The following is a 21,012-nucleotide window of genomic DNA, read 5'->3' as shown; positions in this document are numbered from 1 at the left end:
CATCCCACTGGTGGAGAACTATGCCTTTGAGGTAAATAATGACTCTTTTTATGTTCTTGTTTTTTTTTAACACTGTGCTAAGTTTTTTTTGTGCGTTTCCAGGCACGCATGGAAGTCGACGCTGATGGCAACGGTGCCAAGATCTTTGCCTACGCTTTTGATATTGGCAAAGGACGCTGGGCGGGGAGACCGCTGCATGAGCTGCTCTGGTGAGTCGGTAGTTTTTTCTCAAGTGTGGATTTGCCTCTTGTTGCAACCCCAGTCAGTGTATATTTTGGTCATGGAATTGTTGGTGTCAGAGAGCAATAACGAACTATATATATATTAGAGATGTCCGATAATGGCTTTTTTGCAGATATTCCGATACCGATTCCGATATCAACCGATACCGATATATACAGTCGTGGAATTAACACATTATGCCTAATTTTGTTGTGATGCCCCGCTGGATGCATTAAACAATGCAACAAGGTTTTCCAAAAATAAATCAACTCAAGGTATGGAAAAAAATGCCAACATGGCACTGCCATATTTATTATTGAAGTCACAAAGTGCATTATTTTTTTTAACATGCCTCAAAACAGCAGTTTGGAATTTGGGACATGCTCTCCCTGAGAGAGCATGAGGAGGTTGAGGTGGGCGGGGTTGAGGGGGGTGGGGTGCGGTGGTTTTTTTTTAAATTGTAGCGTCCCGGAAGAGTTAGTGCTGCAAGAGGTGCTGGGTATTTGTTCTGTTGTGTTACGGTGCGGATATTCTCCCGAAATGTTTGTCATTCTTGTTTGGTGTGGGTTCACAGTGTGGTGCATATTTGTAACAGTGTTAAAGTTGTTTATACAGCCACCCTCTGTGTGACCTGTATGGCTGTTGAGCAAGTATGGCTCGCATTCCCTTGTGTGTGTGAAAAGACGTAGATATTATGTGACTGGGCCGGCACGCAAAGGCAGTGCCTTTAAGGTTTATTGGCGCTCTGTACTTCTCCCTACGTCCGTGTACACAGCGGCGTTTTAAAAAGTCATACATTTTACTTTTTGAAACCGATAATTTTGAAACCGATACCGATAATTTCCGATATTACATTTTAAAGCATTTATCGGCCGATAATATCGGACATCCCTAATATATATGTATGTAATGTATGTAGTTCCTAATTTTAAGTACAGTGTTATTTTCCTCTATTTAAACAGTTTTACTGTTCAAATTGTGTGTAATGTTACAGTGGCTAAAATGTTAAATATACTTGTTAAATAAAACCTTTGCCTGGTTTTTAATTAACACTACTATGCTACTGTATTTTAATGTTGGTCATTATTGTGGTACTTGGAGAGCCACATGTTTTTTGAGGTGGTACTTGATGAAAAAAGTCACCGCTCTACACATGTATAAACGTAAACCGATCAAAACAGATGTTTTTTCATATTTATTTTTTTTAATTTTATTTAGTTTTTATTGACATCCAGCATCAGACATTCCTATACATTACATCATATTTGCATAAATCATACATCTATTGTGCCCTGCGATGAGGTGGCGACTTGTCCAGGATGTACCCCGCCTACCGCCCGAATGCAGCTGAGATAGGCTCCAGCGACCCCAAAAGGGACAAGCGGTAGAACATGGATGGATGGATGGATGGATACATCTATTGTCTGCCCCAAATGCCAAAACATTTCCTCCGTTTATATCCCAACAATGCTCAGCCCCGCACCCCCAAAAAGAGAGAAACCGCAAAAAAAAAAAAATATATATATATATATATTAACAAATAAATACATAAAAAAAAAAGAAAAAAAAAGATAATACTAAAAAATGAAAGAACCGATAGTAAATAAATAGAAAAAAATGTATAGACATATCGGGAGTAATCTTTTTTTAAACAGTACAATCACTAATTCGAGAAAATAAAATGAATGAATATCCTACTAATGGCTTGTAAAAAAGACCATTACCAGGAAATGGATATTACAGGAGTTCAACTTTGAAGCTATGGATGGAAATCACAATGGAGAAGATACAACTTTTATTAATTATAAATTGGAGAAATGTACATCATACTGGGAAAACTGGGTCAATTATGTCACGCCCCATAAGCCTGATTTTATTTTCTCGAATTAGTGATTGTACTGTTTAAAAAAAGATTACTCCCGATATGTCTATACATTTTTTTCTATTTATTCTTTATTCATTACCTAGTGTTTATATTTTTTTCAGCCAATCCAGAGGTACATTTTATATTCCATCACCAAAACCCGAAGTAGCAATTTAAAGACAGACCACAGACTGACCTGTAAGAAAAATACTGTGCTATTAGAGTTGAATCGTGTGTGATCAAATGCTTTTTCGCCTCCACTTGTAATATGTGTGTAGAGATTTCTGTAGAAGTCCGTCCTTGTGCCATGTCTGAAATAATTTCTGTGTTGGGCTCCAAATACAGTTTAGCCAGTCACACGGGTACCATAATATCACCGCTTTTACTTTGAAAATAAAACCATCCGGGGTCAAAATATGAAAAAATATCTGTTTTGGTCGGTTATTCCTTTTCTGTTTACCGGGGATTTTAATTCTTGTCACATGAAATATAAAATTAAAATCAAACCTTTTAGGGTTTTTTTTAGATTGTATTGGTCTTTGACACCAAACAAATACAATTATTTTTTTATTTTTTCATTTGTAAAATGAAATTCAAATAAAGTAGTTGTTTTTCTATTTCCATTCATGAAAGGAAAATTCAATAACCTTTCACCAAACCCTGGTACCGTGTAGTTCCTCGAGTTCCCCTTGTCTCTTCCTGTTAGTCATCAACATCCCCCATCTATGACGACGTGTCTGATTGAGATCTGTGGTTTAGCATTTGTTTTAATTAAAACTTGTTTGGGTTTCTTCAGGGAGAAACACAGAGGAGGGATCGCCCCAAGTTTTCAAGTGATCCACATCAACTCTGTGACGGTTGACAACCGGCTAGACAACCTACGACTGGTGCCTCTCGGTTGGAGCCCCAAGCCGGAGGAGATTTCCAGCAAACAAAGGCAAGACCCCTGTTGATTACACATTTTGTTATAATATTAAAACAGTATTACACTTTATATCTATAGTAGGGCTGCACGGTATACACGATATGACGGTAGAAACGGTATGAATTTGGCCCCACGGTAGAGATTTGTGCTCTACCGTCATATCGTGGATGACGTCATTGCACCTGCCTCTACGTGAAATTGGCTGCAAGCACAGCTGAGAAGGAAGAGCTTGTCAAAAAACGGTGCAACAGCCGTGACTTGGACGTAGTTTGGGTTTTAAAAGTCGGATGTTGAGCAGAAAAATGTAATACAAATTATTTTATACAATCCCAGGACTGGGCAGATAGTAGTAAGACAATCAATCAATCGAACGGTAAATGGAAAAAAAACTCAATAACTTTGCCGTCATCGATTCATTGCTACCCTACGTCAGTCTGTTTCTTTTCTTCAGCTGAGGCTTTAAAAACTGCATACACGAGGCCTTGTAAAGTCCCGTCCAAAAGCGAGAAAAGCGCTGTTTTAATACGGCAAAATGAAACTGCTCTGGGTGCCCAAACGTCGCCATTTTTTGGTCACCTTAGGCGCGTCGTCCTTAACTCTGACACCATGTCATGTTAATGACAAAACTGAGCTTGTTTCATACAAGAATCCTTAATTTCAGTCGTCTCCACTTCAACACACATAAGCTAACTTTGCTAACAATAGCAGCTGTGGACGCAGGCACCTCATGTGACCTACGTTGGACAACCAAGGCAATTATCACAACAGACCACAACTCTTGTTTTCTAACATTCCCACAGTAAATGAATACGAGTTCCTTCAGCTGCCTAACACTTAATACATAACTTGCTATCTACTGTACTTATTTTAAACAAGTCAGAGGGTGTACAATACAATCTGTTCAAGATGTTAAATTGACTTATTTTTAATGCATCGAAAGTATGCAAATATTCTGTCTTTTTCTAAAATGCTTCAATCCGTCATCCATCTCTGAACACATGCAGCATTTGCATTCCTTATTCAATAAACCTTTTAACAAATGTTTTAATTGTATCCTGATTGAAAACTTTATCATCCAGTTTGTGGCTATTGTAAGGCATGATTTCAGAGGATATGGTGCTCTCAAAAAAAGTAAATATTTGATAGTTTTTGTTGTTTTTTAAATCAATTTATATATGCTAAGGGACTACAAACCCCATTCAGAAACACTTCCATTATAAGTTGTACACTCAACATTTATACTGGGATATATACCGTTACCGTCAAGGGATTTGATTTATACCGTGATACAAATTTTGGGTCATACCGTCCAGCCCTGATTTACTGTAAGTATTAAAGCTTCACTTTTACTTTGATGCCAAGATCATAGACACACTGCTTTGAATGTACATTCTGCCTAATTGTATTTCCTATCATTCTTTTTTGAGGCTGCTGCTGCTTTTTTTAAGCCAAAGAAAAAGCAAATAGGACACTTTGAATTGGAGAAAAGTAGATGCAGGTTTTGGGAGAACAAATGATCTCAGATGCATGTTTTTACAGTGACCACACCCTTCACATTTCATCGGCCATTAGTATGTCAGCAGGTTTTATTTGTGTTAGGACATTGGTGTCAAACTTGTTTTTGATTGAGGGCCACATTGCAGTTATGGCTGCCCTCAGAGGGCCGTTTGTATCCACAAATAATATATGAATTTGCCTATGCGTTTGAATATATATATTTTTTACATAACTTTAGATTTTACAGTAAAAATGGCAATTCAGTCACCAGAAGTTAACTGTAAAATATAGTGTTTTTTAAAACATTAACGTAAATGTAATAATTAATAGTTTTAAAATGTATGTTATTTCATGCAGTAAATGTATTTTTCTATCAAAATGGAAAGAATGAATACATTAAGTAAGAAAAAAGAAGGTACTTTACTGACTCATATTATTTCTACTAACACTGCATGTGCAATTTAAAAAGTGGAGCAGACCACCTTATTTAAATGAGGGGTTCTGGGTATTTGTTCTGTTGTGTTACGGAATGTGTTTGTCATTCTTGTTTGGTGTGGGTTCACAGTGTGCCGCATATTTGTAACAGTGTTAAAGTTGTTTATACGGCCACCCTCAGTGTGACCTGTATGGCTGTTGACCAAGTATGCGGTGCATTCACTTGTGTGTGTGAAAAGCCGTAGTTATGTGATTGGGCCGGCACGCAAAAGAAGTGCCTTTAAGGTTTATTGGCGCTCTGTACTTCTCCCTACGTCCGTGTACACAGCGGCGTTTTAAAAAGTCATGAATTTTACTTTTTGAAACCGATACCGATCATTTTGAAACAGATATCGATAATTTCCGATATTACATTTTAAAGCATTTATCGTCCGATTATATCGGCAGGCCGATATTATTGGACATCCCTAATCATGACCTGTTGTTTACTAGGACAACTGATGAAAATTAGTTATTGTGCTAACTCCGGCTCTGTAACTGAGGAGATGATCATATTAAAAACTTGGTTTGATACCAACAAATTGTCTCTGAATTTAAAGAAGGCCAAAGTCATGCTCTTTAGCAATCGCAAAAGTAATATACCCATCAGGATTATTATTCATGACACACCAATAGAATATGTTCAACAAAATGCATTCTTAGGAGTTGTAATAGATGAAAATATCTCATGGAAGCCTCATATAAATTACCTGAGGACAAAAGTTGCTAAATGTGTTGGAATGATGAGGAGATCGTGTCATTTATTGAACACCAATGCTCTGCTGTTATTGTATCATTTATATATTATGTCGTATTTAAATTATTGTGTGGAAGTCTGGGGAAATTGTTATAAATCCCATCTACAGCCTTTAGTCACTCTGTAGTGAACATTGGACACAATCCTAATGGCCTTTTTCTGCAGACATCATTCAAATCTACTATTCATGGAGTTAAAGCAACTTAAATTGCACGATGTGAATAACTTTAAAACTGCTTAAATTGTGTTTAGAGCATCCCAAAACTCTCTACCATCCAATATACAGAACCTATTCCAGGATAGAGATGCTCACCATAGTTACAGTCTAAGAGGAAACAACAAATTATATTTTCCTAAATTTAGAACAACTTTAAAATCAATGTGCATTTCAGTGCGTGGAGTCAGTCTGTGGAACAACTTAGGGGACGAGTTAAAAACCCGTTCTAACATGATTCAATTTAAAAGACTGTTTAAAAAAGAAGTACTGAAGAAGTACGAGGAGGAAAGAGAGTGATGCCCTCAGCACAGAGCGATGGGAGAGAGGTGTATGGTCAGAGTGTTTGGGCCTGTGTGTGTGTATATATATATATATATATATGTGTGTGTTTTGTCTTGTCTTGTCTTGTCTCATAGTAACAGTGGTACTATTGTATTGTTAGTGTACAGGAGCTTTTCTCGTTTTTGTTTGTATAGTATTGTTCTTGTATTATATTGTTTGTTAAATGTGGAAGGAGTGAGAGGGGTTGGGATATTATAAGCATCTGCTTCATCCAACCCCTTTTCAAGCCTTGCCTAAATCTCTCTGCCAAAATGTAAAAAAAAAATGTGTGTTGTACTGTGCAGGTTTGAAATAAATAATTCAAATCAAATATTAACATTGTTGCTCTATGTTGATGAATATGCATTATCCTAATTCAAATAAATGAATAAATATCATTATCATCCCTTACTCAACCAGGGAGCAGTCACTGTACTGGCTGGCCATCCAGCAGGTTCCAGCCGACCCGGTGGAGGAGCAGTACCTGGAGCTGAGCCGCACACGCTACTACAACGCCAACGGCGAGCTGGTGGAGGAAGAGGAGTGCTCGTGCACGTACTACGAGTGTCACTACCCGCCGTGTTCGCTCATCGAGAGGCGGGTGAGTCTTTCAGTCGATCGGCCGCGTCTCAATGTGCGTTCCCTCGGAGTTGACCCCACGTCTCTGGTGTCTTCCCAGCTTCGTGAGTTCAATATCTGCGGACGCTGCCAAGTGGCCCGCTACTGCGGCTCCCAGTGCCAGCAGAGGGACTGGCCCGCCCACAAGAAGCAGTGTCGAGAGCGCAAGCGGGCGCTGGCGTTGGAGTCGGAGCCCGAACGGTGATCTTATCGTTGCCTCGGAAGGGAAGGGACGGTGGCGGGGTGGGACCCGGTGGGTGGCAAAGGGGTCTTGATAAGCGGGTTGTGCGTAAGAGACAACCACAAGCGACATTGCGCTTGCCTGACGAATGGGATGCAGAATGAAACGGAGGGTGCACTAAGATGGACACCTGCCACTCCCTAGAACAGTCAATTCTTCATGGCTTGCTTCAAACGTGGACGACAGGAACGTTTAGTTTTTTTTTCTCGGGGAGGCGTTCTCGAGCTCAACCTGCTGCTGCTAATCGTTCCGAGCGGTATCGACTTGTCTTGCCGACCAACCGGAACATAGCTTCTTTTGGACCGCACGGACATCCTCACCCGGGTTCTGTTGAGGAGGCTTCCTCTGCTAAACGGGTCGAACCCCTAGGGGGCGCTGCAACGGGACCATGTCACTGTATTTCCAGTGGGGCACGCGGCCGCCCTCCTCACACAACCTTTTTTGTCTGCTGTTGCCGCCACCACCCCATCAGAATGGATGACACTAACAGTATTGTGTGCGTGTGCGTGTGTGTGTGTGCGCGCTCATGAGTGAACACGTCTTCTTAAAGGGGCCATATTGCCGTTAAAATGTTGTTTAATTTGTCACTGTTTCATTGTAAAGTAGCTGCTGAATCGTGGCATTTTTTTCCTTTGATATCTTTATTATGATGGTACAAAGTTTCCAAACAAAAACTACCTACTTAAATTCTCCACTCGCTGGCAATATTTGGTACTCCTTTTGTTTTCTACTTCACGACACAACTTAACAGTAATCACAGGTGTAAGCAATTCATTTTCAATAACTTGTGTGTGCACATGTGGAGTTCATTGTGAGCGTGTGTGTGTGTGCGTGTGTGTGTGGAGCACGGGGGTATTTCTCTGAAGAAATTCTATCAGTGGAGCTATATTTATTTAAAATATTGATTGTGAGAACCTATTTAGCCCAGATGATATTTGAAGGCAAACTGAAGTGGACAATATGGGACCTTTTTCTGCATTTTTTTTTTTATGACTTATTTGGGGTAAAGGGTTTACTACTTGATTATGTGTTATTTAGTCACGCCCTTCAAAGTTTTTTTGTTTTTTTTTTGCACGCTGTCACGGAAATCTTCCATGCGTCTCGAACTTTAAAACTTGAATCCTCCCACCCCTACCCCGGACTCTTTTTGTTGTATTTTATTTCAGAGACTATTTTTAATTATGAACTGTGTCAAATTTGCCTTCCACCTTCTGCTCACAATGCTTAAATGTGTCCTCGCTGAGGAGTCCAGACACTTTTGGAGCATGTATGTCCCCACATTTACATGCGACTCGTTGATTGTGTAATGTATGTTTGTGTGCGTGTGAGAGGACAGGTTTTCACCACTGCACTAAAAAGTTAGCTCCCATGTTAGCGCATTTGTCGTAGATGGGGTGTGAGTTGGACATTGTCTGATTTTTTTTATTTTTTATTTTATTTTGGTTGGTTTTGTAAGAGTAGGAACATAAATCACTTAGAAATAAAGAGCTACAATATGTGAATAGAGTTGAGGAGGGGATAACACAATTGCTTTTCCAATGTAAAATGATTATAAATAAAAATGAACCACAATATGTCTTTATTTTTACAAGCTACAACACCTTTTAGTTACATAAATCTAGACTGACCATACGTCCTCTTGCGGGGCTGTCCGGGCGGGGTTTCTTAAATGCCTCAAATGTCCGGCATTTTAAGTCAGGGTTGCGTGTATTTGCAATCATGCGGCTAATCCTTATACATGCATGTTTCTTTTATGAATGTTACAAGCGGCTGGCCCCTCTGAGGGTAGCCATAACTGCAACGTGGCCCTCAGTGAAAATGAGTTTGACACCCCTGCTCTATACAAAGGGAGCACTCGAGTGTTTTTAGGGAATTTGCTGCAAAAATGTTTGCAATCTTTACAAACACTTGCACTGCTTGTCACTTCCCTAAATGTTCCCAACGACAGATGATCAAACTTTACAACTATAGGTGAAGGCTTAGAGCAGGGGTCCCAAACTATGGCCTGCCAGCGTCCAAAACCTGGCCCGCACCAAGTAAAAAATAAGAACAATTATATATATTTTTTAATTATTATTTTTTTTAATCCGTCCTTTCTCGCTCATTCATCAATCCATTTTCTACCGCTTTTTACTCTTGGGGTCTCCTAGCCAATCAGGCAATTCATATTGTCTAAAAATTAGGGGTATAACGGTACACAAAAATTTCGGTTCAGTACGTACCTCGGTTTAGAGGTTACGGTTTGGTTAATTTTCGGTACAGTAAGAAAACAACAAAATATACATTTTTTGGTTATTTATTTACCAAATTTGTAAACAATGGCTTTATCCTTTTAACATTAAGAACACTATAATAATTCTGCCCACGTTAATCAACATTAAACTGTCTCAAGTTGTTGCTCAGATTAAATAAAATGACAAAACTTTTCTTCTACATATAAAAAGTGCAACATTAAACAGTTTCAAGTCAACTCATGCTTAATTTATTACAGCATTTGGGAAGCCTGTAGTTGATTTTTATTATGTAAATGTTATTTTTTTTATCAACATGTGATAGCAGGGACCCTGCCATTCAAAACTAGGCTGCTCCATTACTAATGATTAATGTAACTATAGCTGAAAAAATGGTACAATAGCAATAGGAGAGACTATTCATCTCTGAACACCATGGAGTTCATGTAGGCTTAATGATGCAGTTACATTATTATATCAACTATCAGAGACATAAACTCTTCATTTAACATAATGTCATTTTTTGCTGCTTCAACACAGCTCAGTCAACACAGAAAAAGGTAAAGTGAAATAACAGACAGACAGGGCTTTGCTGTCCGTAACACACACACAACGCAAAATTAGCTAACGTTATGCTAAAAGCAAATTAGCCTTCACCTCAAGCCAGGATTGCGAGCGAGCTGAGCTGCAGTTTATATTTCTAGAAGGTCAACGGGCTCATAGTGATGTTACTAGTAGTTGACTGGGAGGTGTTTATTATAATTTGGGGAGAGTCCGCAGCCTGATGATTACCTGTCAAACGCTAAGCACTGACTACATGCGCTCTGAAAACGCACTGCTGATTGGCTGTTACCGCTCTGTTTGTAACCAATCAGATGGTTGTGTGGGTGGGACAATGCTGGGTTCTGTGTAGAGTCCTGACATAGACCGAGGGAGAAGGAAGCGGAGGCGACTACTTAATATGTTTGTGTGGAAACTCGTTCGGTACACCTCCGTTCCGAACCGAAACCCCCGTACCGAAACGGTTCAATACAAATACACGTACCGTTACACCCCTACTAAAAATGCATTTTCTCGATAATGTGACGTCAAGTGCACATGCGCTTTCAGTCAATTAGTGTGCAAGGGGAAAAAATGGCGAAATCGCTGGGGAAACAGGTACCCGGACAAAAAAGATGCTCTGAAAAGTATTTGGCCACCTGCCTTTACTCACATATGAACTTGAAGTGCCATCCCATTCCTAGCCCATAGGGTTCAATAAGATGTCGGTCCACCTTTTGCAGCTATTACAGCTTCAACTCTTCTGGGAAGGCTGTCCACAAGGTTGCGGAGTGTGTTTTATAGGAATTTTCGACCATTCTCCCAAAAGCGCATTGGTGAGGTCACACACTGATGTTGGTGGAGAAGGCCTGGCTCTCAGTCTCCGCTCTAATTCATCCCAAAGGTGTTCTATCGGGTTCAGGTCAGGACTCTGTGCAGGCCAGTCAAGTTCATCCACACCAGACTCTGTCATCCATGTCTTTATGAACCTTAGCTTTGTGCACTGGTGCACAGTCATGTTGGAAGAGGAAGGGGCCCGCTCCAAACTGTTCCCACAAGGTTGGGAGCATGGAATTGTCCAAAATGTTTTGGTATCCTGGAGCATTCAAGGTACCTTTCACTGCAACTAAGGGGCCAAGCCCAACTCCTGAAAAACCAACCCCACGCCATAATTCCTCCTCCACCAAATTTCACACTTGGCACAATGCAGTCCGAAATGTAGCGTTCTCCTGGCAACCTCCAAACCCAGACTGGTCCATTAGATTGCCAGATGGAAAAGTGTGATTCATCACTCCAGAGAAGGCGTCTCCACTGCTCTAGAGTCCAGTGGCGACGTGCTTTACACCACTGCATCCCACGCTTAGCATTGGACTTGGTGATATATGGCTTGCATACAGCTGCTCAGCCATGGAAACCCATTCCATGAAGCTCTCTGCGTACTGTACGTGGGCTAATTGGAAGGTCACATGAAGTTTGGAGCTCTGTAGCAACGGACTGTGCAGAAAGTCTTTGTACTATGCGCTTCAGCATCCGCCGACCCCTCTCTGTCAGTTTACGTGGCCTACCACTTTGTGGCTGACTTGCTGTTGTTCCCAAACTCTTCACTTTTCTTATAATAAAGTTGACTTTGGAATATTTTAACGACTGGATTTGTTGCACAGGTGGCATCCTATGACAGTTCCACACTGGAAATCACTGAGAGCGGCCAATTCTTTCACAAATGTTTGTAGAAACCGTCTCCATTCCTAAGTGCTTGATTTTATACACCGGGCCAAGTGATTAGGACACCTGATTCTCATCATTTGGATGGGTGGCCAAATACTTTTGGCAATATTATATTATATGTTATATATATATATATATATATATATATATATATATATATATATATATATGTATATGTGTATATATATATGTGTGTGTGTGTATATATATATATATGTGTGTATATATATGTGTGTGTGTGTATATATATATATATGTGTGTATATATATGTGTGTGTGTGTATATATATGTGTGTATATATATATATATATATATATGTGTGTGTGTGTGTATATATATATGTATATATATATGTGTATATATATATATGTATATATATATATGTATATATAATGTGTGTATATATATATATATATGTATATATATACATACATATATATATATATATATATCTATATATATACATATATATGTATATATATATACATACAAATGTATGTATGTATATGTGTATGTGTATGTATGTATGTATGTGTGTGTGTGTGTGTGTGTGTGTGTGTGTAGCCCGCCCCAGCCACAATTTTTTAACCCAATGTGGCCCCCGGGTCAAAAAATTTGGGGACCCCTGGCTTAGAGCAACAAATAAATGGTATTTAAATTGTAAATAAATACAGCTGTGTTTAGTTTCTTGAACACACTTTATTATTTATAAACAATAAATACACAAGTTGTGTAAATATTTTTTTAATCAGTAAACTAAATTGCTTTTAACAAGTCATGCAAATGAAAGCACAAATCAGCTACTTCTAACCTTGGTAGAAAAAAAATGAAAACATAAAGACATTTTATCGCATAGATGGGTTTCAATAGACTACTCCATATTTTTTTCAAGAACCCAAGTTAACTTCAGCTCACATGCTTTTTTAAGACGCTATTTATCGACTAATTTCACCTAAAGCATCCACTTTCTCTTATTCCCTGGTAAGCAATAGCAGATGTAAAGCCCCCCAGGCTTGGTGGTCTGGTAACAGAACCCACATTCTCTCCATCTGTTGTCTCTTTTCACTCTTTGGAGGGCATTGTGGCGTCACAAAGGAGGTCACCGGTGGTCATCGGAGGGGGTGCTGTCTGTGGGAAACCACAAATATAAATAAAAATCTGCACTCGACTCATACATGAATATATATGATCAATTTTCATGACAGTTTGCTTTTCTTTTTATGTACTAACGTAAAAAGAAAGTGCTTGTGTGTTACAACATGTATATATCCAAATGCTCCTTTTATTTTTTATACGATCCCTAAATAGTATATTTATAATAATACATGTAATTTCATATATATTTTTTGTTTCATTACATTGAACACAACTGACCACCATAGATTTTTACAGTAATTTTTAGCGACTGAGCTAAAATTTGCTAAATTCAACATTAAAATGTTAAAAAATACTGTAAATTTTACGGTTAAGTTTTGGTCAGTTTTTTCATCATAAAAACATTTTTTGTGCTGCAAAAATGTTTAAATGATGAATTTTTTTGTACCATTAAATCATTTTCTATACCAAAAATATTTTTTACAATGTAATTTGTTCATGTGTTATGCAAACATTTTTATAAAATTGTTTTGTACACCATAAAATATTTTTTATACTATAAAAATTATTTTTATTCTGTAAAATGTTGTTTTTATTGTAAAATACTTTTTTTACAGTGTGATTTGTTCATTTGTTGTGCAAAACTTGCCACCAATACTAAAGTAAAAACCACCATAGATTTTACAGTAATTATTAGCTGAGCTGTCATTTTTTTGCACCGTAAAAATAGTTTTAATATTAAAATCACTTTTTTTATGTCCTAGAGAACTTTTCTGTGCCGTCAAATTGTATTTATACCGTACTTGTTTAGTTTTTTCCATTAAGACTGTTTTCTATTCCGTAAAATCGTTTTTTACAGTGAAATTTGTTCATCTGTTATGCTAAATTTTCAGCCTTTTTAATCGAAAAATTTTAGTTTTTTTAATACCATAAAATCATTTTGTATACTGTAAAATCCTTTTGTTTTTATAGTAAAATCTTTTATTACACCATGATATCGATTTTTTGTCCTAGAGAACTTTTCTGTACCGTCAAATTTTTTTTATACCGTGATTGTTTAGTTTTTAGTTTTTTTCCCATAAGATGGTTTTGTATTCCGTAATATCGTTTTTACAGTGAAATTTGTTCATCTGTTATGCAAAATTTTCAGCCTTTTTTTAATCGAAAAATTTTAGTTTTTTTAATACCATAAAATAATTTTGTATACTGTAAAATAATTTTGTTTTTATAGTAAAATCTTTTATCACACCGTGATTTTTTTTTTTTTTTTACAGTGTAATTTGTTCATTTGTTATGCAAAAGTTGCAAGTACTAAACATGTAAAAAATAAACATGTAAAAAAACGTAAAGTTTTGCTACATGAGCTGTCAGGTTACCATTAAATAGTTTTTTGTACTGGAAAATCGTTTTTTTGTGCCGTAAAACTGTTTTAACACCATAAAATATATTATGTAATTTGTTATGCAAAATTTCCTGCTTTTTTTTCTCTCCCCAAATTTGTTTTGTCTAATATCATAAAATATACCATAAAATGTTTTTTTTTTACAGTGTCATTTGTTCATTTGTTATGCAAAATTAGCGAAATTCACAATTAAAATGTAAAAAAATCCGAATCACTATTCTTATTCATACCGATTCTAAATCCATTCATACTTTAAAAAAATCAATGTATATATAAAATATTTTTCTAACTAAACTTTTTTTTTTTTTTAAAGAATCAATCTTTAAAAATATATTTTTTAGGCCATCTCAATACACCCGAATTTAAATTCTTATTCATATATATTCTAAATCCGTTCATACTTTTCAAAAATCGATTTATAAAAAAACATTACTTTTTTTTTTCAAACTAAGAATCAATTTAAAAAAATAAATGTTTAATCTCAATAATCACGATTCTTATTCATACCGATTCTAAATCCAAACACATTTTTCTTTATTGAAGAAATAACAAATATTTCTTTATAATACATTTTTTAAAAACATATTGATTCACTTCGAATAGCAATTCATAATTTTGAAAAAGCAATTAAAAAAAAAAAAGTGTCGATTTTACTGTACAGTCTATCTGTGTTGGCCCTGTGATGAGATGGCGACTTGTCCAGGGTGTACCCCGCCTTCCGCCCGAATGCAGCTGAGATAGGCTCCAGCACTCCCCCCGCGACCCCAAAAGGGACAAGCGGTAGGAATGGATGGATGGATGAAAAAGCCTCATATTTGAATGTATGAGTTGCAGTACTACCTCCAGTCCTGTAGGTGTCCCCCTTGTTTTAAATTTTAACCTTCTTCTTACTCGGTTGTTATTTATCTCGCATCCCGGAAGTTGTGTAACTGCCCGGCATCTGCACTTTAGGGTTATTTTTGACCGTTTAATACTTCTACTTTTTTTTTATTTCGAATAATAAAAAATGGTCAATCTTGGTATTACTAGAGTGGACGATGCGTTGGCGGCAAAACATCCGGTGAGTTTTTAAAAACGTAGCTTGTCGAGCTGTCGTGTATATTTAGAGGACACATTACTACATGCTAATGTCTGTGCTATGTCGTATAAATGTTTACATTTTTAAAATATAACCAACAAGAATAAATGTTTCTTATTGTGTAATTGTTTGTTTCAGGGCTTAGGAAGATATGCAGCCTGCCAGTCTAATGCTTTCATGAAGGGGACTGGGACATTTTTGCTCGGTAAGTTCATTTGTTTCACTATTATTTGGCTGTATTTCACTATTTCCGCACAAATTGGTATTTACTAAATGGTATCCTGAACTGAACGTTTCACAAAATAAATATTGTACTACATAAACCTTCAATTGTCTACCACATGATGGCATAATACAAAACCCCAAACAAGTGAAGTTGGCACGTTGTGTAAATCGTAAATAAAAACAGAATACAATGATTTGCAAATCCTTTTCGACCTATAATGAATTGAATAGACTGCAAAGACAATATATTTAACGTTTGAACTGAGAAACTTGATTTTTTTGCAAATTTAAGCTCATTTGGAATGTGATGCCTGCTACATGTTTCAAAAAAGCTGGCACAAGTGGCAAAAAAGACTGAGAAAGTTGAGGAATGCTCATCAAACACTTATTTGGAACATCCCACAGGTGAACAGGCTAATTGGGAACAGGTGGGTGCCTTGATAGGGTATAAAACCAGCTTCCATGAAATGCTCAGTCATTCACAAACAAGGATGGGGCGAGGGTCACCACTTTGTGAATAAACGCGTGAGAAAATTGTTGCACAGTTTAAGAACAACATTTCTCAACGAGCTATCGCAAGGAATTTACAGATTTCACCATCTACGGTCCGTGATATCATCAAAAGGTTCAGAGAATCTGGGGAAATCACTGCACGTAAGCAGCAAGGCTGAAAACCAACATTTAATGCCCGTGACATTTGATCCCTCAGGCGGTACTGCATCAAAAAGCAACATCAGTGTGTAAAGGATATCACCACACGGGCTCAGGAACACTTCAGAAAACCACTGTCAGTAACTACAGTTGGTCGCTACATCTGAAAGTGGAAGTTAAAGCTCTACTATGAGAAGCGAAAGCCATTTATCAACAACACCCAGAAACGCCGCCGGTTTCGGTGGGCCCGAGCTCATCTAAGATGGACTGATGCAAAGTGTAAAAGTGTTGTGTGAGTCCACATTTCAAATTGTTTTTGGAAACTTTGGAAGTCGTGTACTCCGGACAAATCACGTACAGTGATTGTTCCGATTACTTCACATCAAATATTCTACTTTGAAAAATATTTTTGGTGGAAGATTTTGCATATTTTAAATGATAAATAAATGGGTTGTACTTGTATAGCGCTTTTCTACCTTCAAGGTACTCAAAGCGCTTTGACAGTATTTCCACATTCACCCATTCACACACACATTCACACACTGATGGCGGGAGCTGCCATTCAAGGCGCTAACCAGCAGCCATCAGGAGCAAGGGGTGAAGTGTCTTGCCCAAGGACACAACGGACGTGACTAGGATGGTAGAAGGTGGGGATTGAACCCCAGTAACCAGCAACCCTCCGATTGCTGGCACGGCCACTCTACCAACTTTGCCACGCCGTCCCTGTAATATCATCAAAAGGTTCAAAGAATCCGGGGAAATCACTGCACGTAAGTAGCAAGGCTGAAAACCAACATTAAATGCCTGTGACATTTGATCCCTCAGGCGGTACTGCATCAAAAAGCGACATCAGTGTGTAAAGGATATCACCACATGGGCTCAGGAACACTTCAGAAAACCACTGTCAGTAACTACAGTCGGTCGCTACATCTGTAAGTGGAAGTTAAAGCTCTACTATGAGAAGCGAAAGCCATTTATCAACAACACCCAGAAACGCCGCCGGTTTCGGTGGGCCCGAGCTCATCTAAGATGGACTGATGCAAAGTGTAAAAGTGTTGTGTGAGTCCACATTTCAAATTGTTTTTGGAAACTTTGGAAGTCGTGTACTCCGGACAAATCACGTGCAGTGATTGTTCCGATTACTTCACATCAAATATTCTACTTTGAAAAATATTTTTGGTGGAAGATTTTGCATATTTTAAATGATAAATAAATGGGTTGTACTTGTATAGCGCTTTTCTACCTTCAAGGTACTCAAAGCGCTTTGACAGTATTACCACATTCACCCATTCACACACACATTCACACACTGATGGCGGGAGCTGCCATGCAAGGCGCTAACCAGCAGCCATCAGGAGCAAGGGGTGAAGTGTCTTGCCCAAGGACACAACGGACATGACTAGGATGGTAGAAGGTGGGGATTGAACCCCAGTAACCAGCAACACTCCGATTGCTGGCACGGCCACTCTACCAACTTCGCCTGTGTGTTTGCCATTAAAAACATAGTTTTGTTTGACAAATAAGGGCGGAAAACAAAACAAAAAAAAACAACATAAAAAAAACGTTTTGAAATGAGGGATAGATCTGAAGTTGATGTAGACTCCAGAGATTTAAGCGTTAAATATAAAATGTATGTATGCCCTGGCACACCATTATCATCATTTCATGACCCAAGCAAAACACTTTTTACACTTTTATACTGAAATAAATACACCTGCAACTTATTAAATAAAACCATAGAAAAAACTACCAGCAGTGGTAAAGTTTAGATCCATGAAGAAAGTGAAAAAATGTTTAAAACAGAATACCTTTACATATGTATACACATTTTTTTTCTTTTTTTTCTTCTTTTTTTTTTAAATGAATGAAGTAACGTTTATGACAACCTTTTTCCAAAACACAATGTAGAATGTGAGATATAACAGGATAATGCATACGTTTATCATTTTTTTTCAAAACGCTTACAAAAAAGTGGGACCCCAAAAATTTACTGTGGGACCCCATTTAGAAAATTCCTAGTGCCAACACTGCTGTCAACAGAGGAGAAAAAATGCTTTCTTTAAATATATATATTATTTATAAAGCAAGTTCGAGTATCATTGGCAAATTTTCACCCGCCTTGGCACGCATATACGGTACTGTACAGGTAAAAGCCAGTAAATTAGAATATTTTGAAAAACTTGATTTATTTCAGTAATTGCATTCAAAAGGTGTAACTTGTACATTATATTTATTCATTGCACACAGACTGATGCATTCAAATGTTTATTTCATTTAATTTTGATGATTTGAAGTGGCAACAAATGAAAATCCAAAATTCCGTATGTCACAAAATTAGAATATTACTTAAGGCTAATACAAAAAAGGGATTTTTAGAAATGTTGGCCAACTGAAAAGTATGAAAATGAAAAATATGAGCATGTACAATACTCAATACTTGGTTGGAGCTCCTTTTGCCTCAATTACTGCGTTAATGCGGCGTGGCATGGAGTCGATGAGTTTCTGGCACTGCTCAGGTGTTATGAGAGCCCAGGTTGCTCTGATAGTGGCCTTCAACTCTTCTGCGTTTTTGGGTCTGGCATTCTGCATCTTCCTTTTCACAATACCCCACAGATTTTCTATGGGGCTAAGGTCAGGGGAGTTGGCGGGCCAATTTAGAACAGAAATACCATGGTCCGTAAATTAGTAGATTGTAGATTTTGCGCTGTGTGCAGGCGCCAAGTCCTGTTGGAACTTGAAATCTCCATCTCCATAGAGCAGGTCAGCAGCAGGAAGCATGAAGTGCTCTAAAACTTGCTGGTAGACGGCTGCGTTGACCCTGGATCTCAGGAAACAGAGTGGACCGACACCAGCAGATGACATGGCACCCCAAACCATCACTGATGGTGGAAACTTTACACTAGACTTCAGGCAACGTGGATCCTGTGCCTCTCCTGTCTTCCTCCAGACTCTGGGACCTCGATTTCCAAAGGAAATGCAAAATTTGCATGGTTGGGTGATGGTTTGGGGTGCCATGTCATCTGCTGGTGTCGGTCCACTCTGTTTCCTGAGATCCAGGGTCAACGCAGCCGTCTACCAGCAAGTTTTAGAGCACTTCATGCTTCCTGCTGCTGACCTGCTCTATGGAGATGGAGATTTCAAGTTCCAACAGGACTTGGCGCCTGCACACAGCGCAAAATCTACCCGTGCCTGGTTTACGGACCATGGTATTTCTGTTCTAAATTGGCCCGCCAACTCCCCTGACCTTAGCCCCATAGAAAATCTGTGGGGTATTGTGAAAAGGAAGATGCAGAATGCCAGACCCAAAAACGCAGAAGAGTTGAAGGCCACTATCAGAGCAACCTGGGCTCTCATAACACCTGAGCAGTGCCAGAAACTCATCGACTCCATGCCACGCCGCATTAACGCAGTAATTGAGGCAAAAGGAGCTCCAACCAAGTATTGAGTATTGTACATGCTCATATTTTTCATTTTCATACTTTTCAGTTGGCCAACATTTCTAAAAATCCCTTTTTTGTATTAGCCTTAAGTAATATTCTAATTTTGTGACACACGGAATTTTGGATTTTCATTTGTTGCCACTTCAAATCATCAAAATTAAATGAAATAAACATTTGAATGCATCAGTCTGTGTGCAATGAATAAATATAATGTACAAGTTACACCTTTTGAATGCAATTACTGAAATAAATCAAGTTTTTCAAAATATTCTAATTTACTGGCTTTTACCTGTATGTGTCCTCTTTTTGGGATTTCAGAATATGGAATATTGTTTTTTGTGTTGTGTGTGTTACCACCCTGTTATGACATAGGCTGTAGAGACATATTACTGTTACAAAACATCAATATGGAGTCATTTTGTCTTTCAACTTTTATTACAGGTGCTGTTGGTTTTTTTCTTGTCCAGAAAGTTCTGCAGAAGAGACTTCCTTATCCTCTGCAATGGAATCTACTTGTTTCCATCGGTGAGGAATAATAAAATAAGTCCTTTCAATCTTGGTTTTAACTCCGAACCTCTTTTCTCTCAGTGGCGTCATCAGTAGGCAGTTACGCCGTGACACGGTGGGAAACGCAGAAGTGCTCTGACCTCTGGTTGCTACTAGAAACTGGAAAAGTCCCAGACAGATCACAGCCACAGGGTAAGAGTCAGTGGCCTGAATGTTACACGTTCAAACTTGGATGCTCGGTGTTTACTACTTTTTTTTCACTGCTTGCCTTTCAGTGTCTAAAGTAGAGGAACAAACAAAGGCGGCGAAGACCAAATATGGTGACGTGATGGATTGAAAGTGAATGGACTCTTGTTAAAGGGGAACATTATCACCAGACCTATGTAAGCGTCAATATATACCTTGATGTTGCAGAAAAAAGACCATATATTTTTTTAACCGATTTCCGAACTCTAAATCGGTGAATTTTGGTGAATTAAACGCCTTTCTATTATTCGCTCTCGGAGCGATGACGTCACAACGTGACGCATACTTGCCAACCCTCCCGGATTTTCCGGGAGACTCCCGAAATTCAGCGCCTCTCCCGAAAACCTCCCGGGACAAATTTTCTCCCGAAAATCTCCCGAAATTCAGGCGGACTCAGGTCCTCCACAATATAAAAAAGCGTACCTGCCCAATCACGTTATAACTATAGAATGATGGAGGGCGAGTTCTTGGTTTCTTATGTGGGTTTATTGTTAGGCAGTTTCATTAACGTCCTCCCAGCGCGGTAACAACACACAACAACAGCAGTCACTTTTTTGTATACCGTAAAGCAGTTCGTCTGCCGTAAACAGCAATGTTGTGACACTCTTAAACAGGACAATACTGCCATCTAGTGCATTTGTTGAAAGCACTTTTGTGCGTGCCACACAGCAATGCATCATCAGAGAGGGTGTTCAGCATGGTTCGAAAAATAGTGACCGAGAATAGAACAAGGAT

At 38.3% G+C, this 21,012-nt stretch overlaps 2 protein-coding genes across 2 annotated transcripts in view; both read left to right on the top strand.

Moving 5' to 3' along the window:
- The window catches only part of zmynd19 (zinc finger, MYND-type containing 19), a 10,810-nt gene extending 2,085 nt beyond the window's left edge, over window positions 1-8,725 (top strand). Inside the window, exons 2-6 of the mRNA XM_061927150.2 lie at window positions 1-31; window positions 103-209; window positions 2,883-3,023; window positions 6,698-6,878; window positions 6,957-8,725. The exon at window positions 1-31 is cut by the window's left edge and continues 29 nt beyond it. Coding sequence (XP_061783134.1) covers window positions 1-31; window positions 103-209; window positions 2,883-3,023; window positions 6,698-6,878; window positions 6,957-7,100 — 604 coding nt within the window. The 3' untranslated portion in view covers window positions 7,101-8,725. The remainder of the gene's footprint in view (window positions 32-102; window positions 210-2,882; window positions 3,024-6,697; window positions 6,879-6,956) is intronic.
- Window positions 8,726-15,044: 6,319 nt separating this feature from the next.
- On the top strand, window positions 15,045-20,524 carry tmem141 (transmembrane protein 141). The gene is made up of 5 exons (XM_061927227.1): window positions 15,045-15,190; window positions 15,347-15,413; window positions 19,966-20,049; window positions 20,113-20,223; window positions 20,307-20,524. Exons 1-5 carry the CDS (start codon window positions 15,137-15,139, stop codon window positions 20,366-20,368), a joined length of 378 nt encoding a protein of 125 aa, XP_061783211.1. The 5' UTR covers window positions 15,045-15,136; the 3' UTR covers window positions 20,369-20,524.
- The last annotated feature ends 488 nt before the right edge of the window (window positions 20,525-21,012 follow it).

The sequence above is a fragment of the Nerophis lumbriciformis genome, linkage group LG32 (genome assembly GCF_033978685.3).
Source record: "Nerophis lumbriciformis linkage group LG32, RoL_Nlum_v2.1, whole genome shotgun sequence".
NCBI classification, from domain to species: domain Eukaryota; kingdom Metazoa; phylum Chordata; class Actinopteri; order Syngnathiformes; family Syngnathidae; genus Nerophis; species Nerophis lumbriciformis.
The sequence above is the reverse complement of the archived record's forward strand: the minus strand, read 5'-3'. Positions and strand labels throughout refer to the sequence as shown.

Coding starts and splice junctions, on each gene's coding strand:
- tmem141 (XM_061927227.1), top strand. CDS start 15,137: ATGGTCAATCTTGGTATTACTAGAGTGGACGATGCGTTGGCGGCAAAA. Junction 15,191..15,346: donor CGTTGGCGGCAAAACATCCG/GTGAGTTTTTAA, acceptor TGTTTGTTTCAG/GGCTTAGGAAGATATGCAGC. Junction 15,414..19,965: donor GACTGGGACATTTTTGCTCG/GTAAGTTCATTT, acceptor CTTTTATTACAG/GTGCTGTTGGTTTTTTTCTT.